The following is an 11,832-nucleotide window of genomic DNA, read 5'->3' on the forward strand; positions in this document are numbered from 1 at the left end:
AGAGAATTGATGGTCACATTGTACCACATCCTTACTTAAAAATTTACATTGCCTTCCCATTCCTTCATAATGAAACGTAAACCCCTTGTCATAACCTAAGAGATTCAACATGATCTGGGCCTTGCCTACCTCTCAGACTTCACCTTTCACCCTCCTCCCACACTTACCATGCCTAGACACACCATCTTTCATTCCATCCTGTAATGTACCAACCTTATTCCTGCCTCAAGGAATGGCTAGTTCTTTGACATCACTCAGATTTCAGCTTAAATGTTTTCTACCTTGAATATTCTATCTTAAGGAGAAACAGTCACACCTTACTCGCCAGTCACTCCCTATTCTATACAATTTAACTTTTATTTTCTTTAAAAAAATAAATGATATGAAACCATTCTTTTTATTCGCTTACCTTTCCAAAAAATAATCCATCCTCATTCGTTATGTAATGTAATGAATGTAAGCTCCAGGAGAGAAAATGTGGCCTCAGTAGTATCTGCCCTTAAACAGTATCTGACACATAGTAGGTGATCAATTACTATTTATTAAAGAAGTGAATAGGATATGTGAAAGATACAAAAACTATAAAGACAGAGCATCTTTCTTGAAGTAACTTGTAGTTTAGACAAAGAAATGTATATTTACTCATTAAAAGTATTTCTGAAATCTAGTACATTCAAAACCAGGTGTTTTGTTAGGAGTTGGGGAGATAAAGGTGCCCCTCTATCTTTATCTTAGTTTGGCCCTCATCATTACTTGTTTTAATTTCTAAAATAATCTCAAAATGTTTTTTTAATGAACATTTTCAAACACATACAAAGTAGAGGGACCAGTATAGTCAATTTTCAGACTTAACAATTACCACAGCTTTGCCGAATATGCTTCATTTAGTTATTTTTTCCTACTTTTTTCCTTTGCTGAAGTATCTTAAAGCAAACATGAAAGTCATGTAATTTTATTCCTGTGTCCTTCAGTAAGCATCTCTAAAAATATGAATGTTTTCTTACATAACTATATTGCCATTATCACCTTTAATTAATAATTCCTTACTAATATCTAATAATCTGTCAACAAATTTCCCTAATTGCCTCAAAAATATGTTTTATGATTGTTTTGTTTGAATCAGGATTTAAATAAGGTGTACACATTGTGTTTAGGTGTTCTTTAATCTAAAGAGCCCACTCTCCATTGTTTGTGTATTTTCAGAAACTAGATCAGTTTTTCTGTAGAATGTCTCACATGCCAGATTTCCCTTGTGGCTCCTTGTGGTGTCTCTTTCTACTATCGTTCATATTGTTTGTAAGTGGAATTTAGTTTTAGAGCCCTGACTTAACTCAGGTTCAACTTCTTGAGGAAGAATACTTCCTATGTGGTGCTGTGTACTTTACCCCAGGAGAAACACATTACTTTTTCCACCTTTAGAGATGCTAAGATGGATCAACGGGTTCTGTAAATCTCTCCATCTTGAGGTTCCCCTCGACCTTTCTCTCCTGTAATGGTTCCATCCATTACATGTTGCCTGATTCAATTTTTTAATTAGGAATTATAAAATGATGCTATCCTAATTTTATCATTTCTATCCTATTTATTATTTGAAGTTCTGTTTGAAAATAGAACTATTTGGTGGAAATACAATATGTATAAGGAAGTCAAAATAAATGTTTAATTTTTGCTCCTAATTACCGATTTTCACAATAAGGCATTAGCACCTTAGTTACTTACTAGGCATCCAGTGAGTTCTTAGAGTTATTTTTCTCTTTACTGCCTCTATGGTCTTGTTTTTTCTTTCTTTCTTTCTTTCTTTCTTTCTTTCTTTCTTTCTTTCTTTCTTTCTTTCTTTCTTTCTTTCTTTCTTTCTCTCTCTCTCTCTCACACACACACACACACACACACACACGCTTTCTCTTTTTTGGTATCACAGTAAATTTATTATTTTTTATATATTTAATATCTATCAACTCTAGTCATTATTATTTTTATGCTCAAATGGTCACATAACTAATGGAAGCCTCTTCATACTGGCCCTTGTTCTTTTGACATAATCCATTAATCTTCCTTGCTTTGTGACACAAGATGTCCCAAGCACATTTTGTAAATTCCTGCCATATCCAGAATCAGTCATTCCTCCTGGAATGAGCCTGGGATTACTGTAGTGGGGAATGGTATTTAGACACCACAACACAGGCATTAGTTGTGTTCATAGTTATTGGATTGTCATTGCATCTTGGTCTCCTTCATGGATAGTGCCAGGAAAGGAGTATTTTTGAAATTAAAAAAAAAATTAGTAAACATGCAGTTTACTGTATGTTAATTACACTTCAACAAAGGTGTTAAAAATTAAAAACAAAAATAATGCACATCAGTAGGCTCTATTTCAACCACTATTTTAAGTCTCAACATTGATAAGATAAAGATAACCATATGGAAAACACATAGCATATGGCACACTGCTATACACCATTCACAGTTCAGCAAATGAGTGTTGACAAATTATTTTCCGCACAAGCTCTCTATAAGAGAGATCAAGAAATCCTGAGTTTGGGGCTCCTGGGTGGCTCAGTCATTAAGCGTCTGCCTTCAGCTCAGGTCATGATCCCAGGGTCCTGGGATTGAGCCCCACATTGGGCTCCCTGCTCCATAGGAAGCCTGCTTCTCCCTCTCCCACTCCCCCTGCTTGTGTTCCTTCTCTCGCTTTGTCCCTCTCTGTCAAATAAATAATAAAAATAAAAAATCTAAAAAAAAATCCTAAGTTTATTTAAGTGAAACAACTAAGTACATCTGGAAAAAAAATTTAAATTCACCTAATATCTTAGATCAGAAAAATCTCAGAAGGATCAAAGAAATAAAATATACAATGAAACCTCAGAAGCATCATTGAAAAGCCATGGGGATTTTTAAAAAAGAAGTTGTGAGAGACAAATCTGACCCCAAATCCAAAGGAATAAAAGTGTAATTAATTTGACAACAAAAGTATCTGCATGGTAAAAACCATCATTAGCAAAATTAGAAGATAAATGACAAACTGAAACATAGTATCTACAACTCAGATCACAAATGAAGAGCTAATTTGCTTAACAGAGAGCTCCTACCAAATCTCTGAATAAAAACCAATAACCTAACAGAAAACATGGGTACAGGATATGAACAGACTATTCACAGGAAATAAAATACTCTAAATGGCTCTAAAATATATGAATCAGGCTTAATTCACCCAGGGTAAAAAAACACAATTTTAGATGAATGCTAAAAAAGCAGTAAAACTGATAAATTTTACTAAATCTTGATCCTTTCCTTTTAATAGTTTGTGTGATCAAATTGGAAGTAGACATAAAGTGGTTTTGGTGCCCACTGAGGCATGATGTCTGTTTTGAGGAAAAGCACTTGTGAGATTGAATTGCAAGATGAACCAGCCTCTTTTTTCATCAAACATCATTTTTACTGGAAAAAAAAAAACTTGAAAAACAAACTGTGGTTATGTAGACATGTGTATTTGTTAGATATCTCCTGAGAAATGAACAAAGTAAGACTGTCACTTGAAGGAAAGCAATTAACAGCCAATTGCCAATGATAAAATTTGAGCTTTCGAGCAAAAATTAGGACTTTGGAATACTTGTATCTGCCACTATAGACTTCACACCTTCCTAATACTTAAAGGACTTTTCTGACAACATGAGTACTGATGTCAAGAAATATAATTTTTAAAATATTATATAGTACAAATAAATAAATAAAATCTTTAAAAAATTTTAAAAAAAAAGGAGCGCCTGGGTGGCTCAGTCGTTAAGCGTCTGCCTTCGGCTCAGGTCATGATCCCAGGGTCCTCAGATCGAGCCCTGCATCGGGCTCCCTGCTCAGCAGGAAGCCTGCTTCTCCCTCTCCCACTCCCCCTGCTTGTGTTCCCTCTCTCGCTGTGTCTCTCTGTCAAATAAATAAATAAAATCTTTAAAATAAATAAATATTACATAGTAAAATGTTATATAGTAAAATATGTCAACATTTAGAAGATCTGTGTAAGTCCGTGAACCAATATTTTCCAAGTGACCAATGCATGATGTTTCCAAAATCATGCATGAGTAGGGGTAAAAGAGCTATTCAAAGTACTAGAGAGACAAACAGATTTTATTATAAGAGAGTACAAAAAGGCCACTGATATGGTTTCAGAGTCTTATTGTACCTAATCTTTAAGAGACTCCCACTTAGCCAGTGTGAGTGCATCCAAGAAGAATATCCACAAATATCTGAATAGGTTATTAAAATCAACTTCTAATCTGTGCTCACACAGAATTTGTACACATAATTCAACCATAGCAACATATTGTGACAGACTGAATGCAGGAGCAGATATGAAAATTGAGTTTCTTCTATTAAGTCAGACATTAAAGAGATTTGCAAAAATATAAAAACAATGAAAATAGCTATTTTTCATAAAATATATTAACAACAAATAAGTTTATTATTTTTAAATAAATTAACAAATGTTTTTAGATGTCCACATTTTTAGTCTCTAATATAGCAAATACCAACAGACATAGGGCCACAATAATTTTTTTAAAAGATTTTATTTATTTATTTGAGAGAGAGAGAATGAGAGATAGAGAGCATGAGAGGGAAGAGGGTCAGAGGGAGAAGCAGACTCCCCGCTGAGCAGGGAGCCCGATGTGGCACTCGATCCCAGGACTCCAGGATCATGACCTGAGCTGAAGGCAGTCGCTTAACCAACTGAGCCACCCAGGCGCCCAGGGCTACAATAATTTTTAAGCATATAAAGAGTTACTAAGAATGAAAACTTTGAGAATCACTGTTCTGAAAAATTGTTAAAATTGACCCCAGAATAGAGATATCAAGGCAAATTAATTACCATAGAAGAAATGATAGTTCTACTTACCTCTCAATAAAACATGCATTCTACCAAGTCTAAGAGACACATAACCACACTAATGTATGAACTTTTCAAAGCATGAAGGAAAGCTTCCAAATTTCTTTGATGCCAGCAACATTACCACACACACACACACACACACACACACACACACACACACACACACACATATCTTAAAAACAATCTAATTTGGGGGCGCCTGAGTGGCTCCGTTGGTTAAGCATCTGCCTTCGGCTCCGGTCATGATCCCAGGCTCCTAGGATTGAGCCCCATGTAGGGCTCTCTACTCAGCGGGGAGTCTGCTTCTCCCTCTCCCTCTGTCCCTCCCCCTCTTCTTGCTCTCTCTCACACAAATAAAATCTTTAAAAAATATATTTTAAAAAAATCTCATTTGTAATATGTTTGTCATGAGATTTTTTTCCAGAAATGCAAAAAACGCTCAATATTAAGAAACTTACTCACCATATTAATAGATTTAAAAAATCATATGAACACCTACTTAGTTACTGCAAAGGCATTTGATAAAATTCTAAATTCACTCCCAAATGAAATAGAAAATTTCTAAAAGGAACCATGGGATAATTAAAAAAAAATAATCTCAGAACATGAAGGGTCTTTCTTAGCAATCAATTAACTTCTTGATGAGTCCCATCCAGTGGGATATAAACATGGAAAACTTTTTTCTTCTAATTATTGGTTTCAACAGCATTGTGTCACTCATCTTTTCCCATCCCTTAATTAAAATCTAGGAAAGAGTCAATGACTTTCCAGTAACTTCAGGTTTTAAAACTCAGTCCAACTCAGTTTGAAACCCTAAATGGATCCAATTCAAAGCTTTGTCCTTGCTATCACTGGTAGACTTGTGCTTGAGTAAAGAAACTATAACATGTATAATCCAAACTGGAGCACTCCTGAGTGAAGTTTAGCACTAGTAATAGTAACATCTTGGTCGTGTACTGAGGCTATCCTGGCTAAATCGGATGAATGGCCACCTGAGATCAAAGGACTTGAAATGGGGAGAGGGGAGTCTCCTCCGCTATTTCAAGTCTCCTCCCCTGTGGATTCTATAACTAGCTCCCCTGGTGTTGGGGAGCAGGAAGGAGGGACGCCAAGCCATCTTGAATGTCTGGCAATATGTTGGTGGTGAAGAGATATTCTTGGATTTGTTTATTTCCACGCGATAGCCTTTCAAAGTGGGAAGATCACATAGTCCAGCACCCTTCTTTTACAATGAGACGACCAAGGCCCGTGTAGATGGGATGACTCCTGAGAGGTGGCTGTCCTAGCAGTGGACTTAAGCATGTCCTCACAACTCCTGTCAGTGCCCCCTTTGCTGCACTACAGCTGCCTCTCCTACACATGCCCATCAGAGCCAGGACCAGTGCAAGGCCTTGAGAGGTACTCACCTCAGGTGTAATACTTAAGGGGTGCCAGTGCTGAGGTCTTGTCTGAAAGCTCGACCAAGGAGAGATCTGCTTCCAAAGTCACATGGTTGTTGGTAGAATTTCAGTTCTTTGGGGGCTGTTGGACTGGAAGCTTCAGTTTGTGCTGGCTGTTGGCCACAGGCTACCCTCATTTCCTTGCCTGTGGTCCTCTCCCTTTAGCAGCTCCCAATATGGCAGCTTGCTTCATCAATACTAGCAAGGGAGAGAGTCTGCTATAGAACCCTGTTTAATCTATTCATGGAAGTGAGATCCCAGCACGTTTGCAAAATTCTAGCGTTTAGAGCAAGTCACACATTTCCACATTTAAGAGGAGATTCCACAAGGCCATGAATAACAGGTGGTAGAGATCACTGGGGGCCATATTTGAGGCTGTCCACCACACAAGCAATGCAGCAGAATTAGTGTGTGGTGAAAGCCATAGGTTCCATAAAGGGAGGCAAACGGTATTTTCTAAAAAGTTGTACCAATTCTATATAACACGAAAAGCACAACTTCAGGGGAAAAAATGATTGGTAAGTGAATCTAACCATGGCTCCCCTGCATGATATCAGGATCACAAAAGTGTGACCATGGGAGTCCTCCGCAGGTTATCTGCTAAAACTAGGAAATGGCACCATGTGACAGAAGTAGACCAATTTTTCAGAGGGAATTTCAAGAAATGTTAGAATCTCTAGGCCTGCAGGCCTGGGAATAGGAGAAAGAAAGGGGAGAAAGAAGTACTGTGAGGCCTGGTGGATAGGACATTCAGTTCCTATCCCTGCAGAGAATTCTGTGAGCTGTTAAATATGCTGTTAAATATGATTGAAAATTACCAACCCAATGCAAGTTCCATAGGAATCATTCTCAATGAAAAGATCTGTGTCCCTAGTTCTGTTCCATTGCTCACTTCCGTGAAATGATTTTAATGAGCAAATAGAGTTAACTGGCATTGAGAATCTACAGAACTTCAAACTGAAACAATGAAAGAGTTAAAAAATAAGGATTCAATCTTACAATAGACACATATTAGTAGCTCAATAAAATTTCTAACCTCAAATAGTGAAATGCAGAGAGCCTTGCTATGCTATGTTATTTCACATAATAGGATTCTATACCTCATGGGTAAGTACACCTACTAATGATAATGGTAAGAGCTAATATATAGTGAGAGACACCATAGTGTAGAGGGTAAGAGTGCAGACTCTGGAGTTAGACTGCAGGGGTTCAAACACCAGCTTTTCCTGTGACCTTGGGCAGGCCACCTAACCTTAGCTTTGTCATGTATAAAATACGAAAAACAGCACTTATGTTCCAGGGTTGATGTGAGGATCAAACAAATTGATATTAGTACAGTGCTGGCTACTCTCATGTTCCCAGTAATGTTCTAAGTCCTTACCTGTAATCCTTGTAAACCACAAGGAATTGACTCCACATTTCACTCTCCTACCAATAAGACATGGGTAACCACGAGAGAAAGTTTTAAACTCTTTCTGGTTTTTATCCTTAAATTTCAGACTTTATTCTTAAATTTTAGCACGAAGTTATTTAGATAAAAAAATTCTGCAAATAAAAGTGTCAAACAGACACTCGACACATTCCTTTGGAAAATTTGCCTTTGTTTTACTAATAACATGTGTACCATGAATTAAGTAGTTTTTAACTTTTGTTAATTTCCTTTTGTGAGTGGTATGATGACACTGTCATTGCAGCAAAAGACCAGTAGATGGCTGTCCACAGAAAGGAACAAATACCTACAGTAAGGAACAAATACCTACAGTGAGAATTCTTAGGAGATCATTTAAAAAGACCTACAAAAATCAGTAAAGGAAGGCTATGGATAGATATATTGAAAACACAGAGTTTGCAATGGTCTTAAGAATATTTTTTTAATTTTAAAATGAAACAGATATTTAATTCCTCCTTTTCACAGTAAAATTCTTCATTACACTGCTGAAGGAAGTATCTATTTGGGTATAATCTTCCCAAAGTCCAACTTACTTAACAGCAAAGTACTTATAATCTTATAGTCTGCATATCCTTTGATTAAGCCACCAAAGGATACGTATATCTAGTAATTGATCTAAGGCATTAAAGATGGCATACTGTCTTTTCTTCTTTTGGATAAATTGTTAATTTTTACTTTTTCTCCAATATCTTATGTTATGTTAAAACATACTTTCTTAATGAAAATGTGGGGCCCACAGGAGCAGTTAACTTTCAAAAGAAAAATACAACAAAATGTCTCAATTAAACATAAATTTGAAAATAGTGGTGCTTTCATTACATTTTTCTATTATCTCAACCAGCTGTTTCCTTAGTTCTAGTCACATCAACAATTTTTCCCATACACGCTGAGCCACATTTAGCCTTTTTCTATACTGAAATTCTTTTCTAAGGTCAAGGAAGTTAATTTGTTCACCATTTTCTCAAGTACTTGAAGGGGAAAGGAAACCTAAGAATAGCTGTACCAGAGTTGTTCCTAAAAAAAAAAAAAATCACAAACACACTTCTCAAGCATTCCTACTGGTAGCCATAGCAATAAGTTAAAGCCCTAAGTTATGAAGTCTCATTTAGGTTACAGCTAGTAAACTAAGAATGCAGGTTTTCAGATTTTTTGCTGCAAATTCTACTAATTACTAATATGTTTTTTACAGCCAGATGACACTATAGAATAACTGAACTAGAAATATACAAACTTTAATATTTAAATTAATTGGTAAATGGCAGAAAAATCTAGTATACATATTTTTGTGAGCCAAAGAAAGCCAGCTATTAGCTATGCCCAGTTATCACCAAACAAGTTCATGCTATTATTTGATAAAAGTTTTAAGTATAATTTCCCTTCAAAGAACAGAAGAGAAAGGCTCAAGAAGGAGCCCTAATGGGAGGGGTCAGAGGTCCGTCCTTCACCAGTTCTGTGTGTCTGAGCAAATTAACTCTCCTGCACTCAGCAGTTTACCTGTAAATTCAGGAGGTTATTTACTCTTCCTTCCGCCCTGTACCAAAACCGGTCTTACCTATTTCGTTCTACTTAACCACTCTGTCATCTTTAAGTATATGTGTCCTTATGCTCTCTCTCCCGGCTACCCAAGTCAGTTGACCGCTCTTGGTTTTTCCACTGTACTTTGTCCCGTACCCTCAGTATTAGGGAGATCTTGAAGGATCTTATCCGATATTAGCTTATCCGAACAGAAGGGAAATAACATGTTTTAGAGTTAGGGAGACGTCCTGGGTCTCCAGAATGGGCCTCCGGATGCACAGGATAATCCTGGCAGCCAGGCATTTTTGCCCTCACTTTCCCGGAGGGAAATAACCCAAGTTCAGGTGTTTCTAGAAACGGATCAGATGCATCCGCCGCTCTGGGAAGCCAGAAGGCGAAATATCACGAAAATGTATTTCAGGCTATGAAAAAGGTTTAAAACAACACGCCCAGGTTGTCAGTCATTTTTCCTAATATCCACGTGAGTTAAACTCAGAAAATTACCCGCCTGCTCAGAGAACGAGTGATTTGGTTTGTATAGGAAGCAACATTTGCACTGTAAAAACCACTGGAATCTTTGCAGAGGGCAGGGGTAGGTGCATTAGGAAGAGGAGTTTCTCAGGTTTTAGGTCATAGTCTCCCTGTCATCTCTTCCAGGTGGCCAGAGGACCGCGGTAACCGCAAGGGCGGGGACGCCACCTCGAGGGGCTCTAACTCCTCCCGGCCGAAAGGGGGCAGCCACAGCCACGTCTTTCCCGCCAACTCCACGGGAGCTCCAGCCCCGGCTCGCGCAGCCGCCTCCGGAGCCCTCAGGGCAATTCCTCTTCCGGGGCAGCGCGAAGGCGCGTGCGGGACCCGGATGCAGACGGAGGGCAGCTATATAAGCGCCACGCAGGCCTCACGCTTTTCTCTTTGAGGAAGACGCGGTCGCAGCTGCAGCGGTGCTTTGCACGCCCCGCTCCTGCTCCTGACTCACCGCTGTTCGCTCTCACTGAGGAACAAGTCGGTCAGGAAGCCGCGCCGCAGCCATGGTGAGGCGGGGCCCGGCGCCGCGTGGTTGGGGACTCGGGGGGACATGGTCCCTTCTGGGGACGGATTCCGGGATGGGAGGAAGCGGTGGGAGTACGAGCCTCACTTAGTAAAGAGGGGTCGTGAAATGGTGGAGGAGCTTAGGAAGTCTCTTCGTTAAGGTTGTTTCCAGGCATCTGAAAGAAACCTGTTCCCATTGTGTAATAATAGGCTTTTAAAGACACCGGGAAGACACCTGTGGAACCGGAGGTGGCGATTCACCGAATTAGAATTACTCTCACCAGCCGCAACGTAAAATCTTTGGAAAAGGGTCAGTACGGTATTTTCAGGGTGAGACCTTTGGGCAAAAAGAAGAATGAATTTGGTTTTGTTGGCTGTACCAGATTGACTCAGAAGTCAAGTGACAAGTCGCTTGGTTTAAAAAAGGCAAAGGAAGAGTGATCTGTGTTAACTGTTAGTGTGTTTTTTAAATCCTTGTTGGCGATGAGGAGACAATTACTGTGTTGAATAATGATGATGTTTTTATTTATACGCTATTCTGAGCCAGCATCGGTTAAAATTCCTGACGCCGACCTTTGTTTTGAAAGAACTGAAAGATGCTTTCATTTTTCTGTAGTATGTGCTGACTTGATCAGAGGCGCAAAGGAAAAGAATCTCAAAGTAAAAGGACCGGTTCGGATGCCTACCAAGGTGAAATAAATGGGGGTGCACAAAGCGAAAGAAAAATTAATGGGAGAATTTGGTTCATGTTAAGTACCTGATTTTCGTAGGTAACTGTTAAGTCTTTGCTGCTTCTTTCTTGGGTGGGGTATGGTGCTTTTATAAGGGCACTGTCCTGGCTGAGAAAAAAATGGACTTGCCATTGTAAATTGATGGTGATATACGTAAAAGGGAAAGATGCTCTGGGAAGTATTAAAAAATAAGTAATGGTTTTGCAGGTGTCCTAGGGATAAGCATAAAACCATAAATGCTTGGTTTCCTTTGTCTTTTGTTGCAGACTCTGAGAATCACTACAAGAAAAACTCCTTGTGGTGAAGGTTCTAAGACCTGGGATCGTTTTCAGATGAGGATCCACAAGCGACTCATTGATTTGCACAGTCCTTCTGAGATTGTTAAGCAGATTACTTCCATCAGTATTGAGCCAGGAGTTGAGGTTGAAGTCACCATTGCAGATGCTTAAATCAACCTTTTTAATAAATTGATTATCAGTTGTTAAATCTTGTTGACTTTCATTCGTAATACCCATGTAGTTTAGGAATACAGAGTTGTGCTACGGAATTTCATCCACCTTTAGAGTAGTCAAAATTAGACGTATCCTAGGGGTGGGTGGTCTGTCCTCTTTTCATTGTATCTCAGGCCACTAAAGCAGTTGACACTTGACATCATTTGAAAATGAATTGTATTAACTAAATACATGGAGACCTTAGCATTGAGAATATATATAATGTGGTGGTTCATAACTGGCTGCATATTAGAGCTTTTGGAAAACACATCTGGGTTTTACCCCCCAAAATTCTGATTTT

At 38.5% G+C, this 11,832-nt stretch overlaps 1 protein-coding gene and 1 non-coding gene across 2 annotated transcripts; both read left to right on the forward strand.

The window, feature by feature from the left end:
• The first annotated feature begins 10,172 nt into the window (after nucleotides 1–10,172).
• On the forward strand, nucleotides 10,173–11,529 carry RPS20 (ribosomal protein S20). The gene is made up of 4 exons (XM_028118986.2): nucleotides 10,173–10,311; nucleotides 10,520–10,619; nucleotides 10,926–10,999; nucleotides 11,307–11,529. Exons 1-4 carry the CDS (start codon nucleotides 10,309–10,311, stop codon nucleotides 11,487–11,489), a joined length of 360 nt encoding a protein of 119 aa, XP_027974787.1. The 5' UTR covers nucleotides 10,173–10,308; the 3' UTR covers nucleotides 11,490–11,529.
• Nucleotides 10,788–10,858, forward strand: LOC114220952 (small nucleolar RNA U54). The gene has a single exon (XR_003611661.1). It is a non-coding gene; the product is annotated as a small nucleolar RNA U54 (small nucleolar RNA).
• Nucleotides 11,530–11,832: the final 303 nt, after the last annotated feature.

Source organism: Eumetopias jubatus, unplaced genomic scaffold (assembly GCF_037043125.1).
Source record: "Eumetopias jubatus isolate StellerSeaLion01/CBP00866 unplaced genomic scaffold, mEumJub1_p1.0 scaffold_4, whole genome shotgun sequence".
NCBI classification, from domain to species: Eukaryota; Metazoa; Chordata; class Mammalia; order Carnivora; family Otariidae; genus Eumetopias; species Eumetopias jubatus.

Coding starts and splice junctions, on each gene's coding strand:
- RPS20 (XM_028118986.2), top strand. Junction 10,620..10,925: donor CGTAAAATCTTTGGAAAAGG/GTCAGTACGGTA, acceptor ATTTTTCTGTAG/TATGTGCTGACTTGATCAGA. Junction 11,000..11,306: donor CGGTTCGGATGCCTACCAAG/GTGAAATAAATG, acceptor CTTTTGTTGCAG/ACTCTGAGAATCACTACAAG.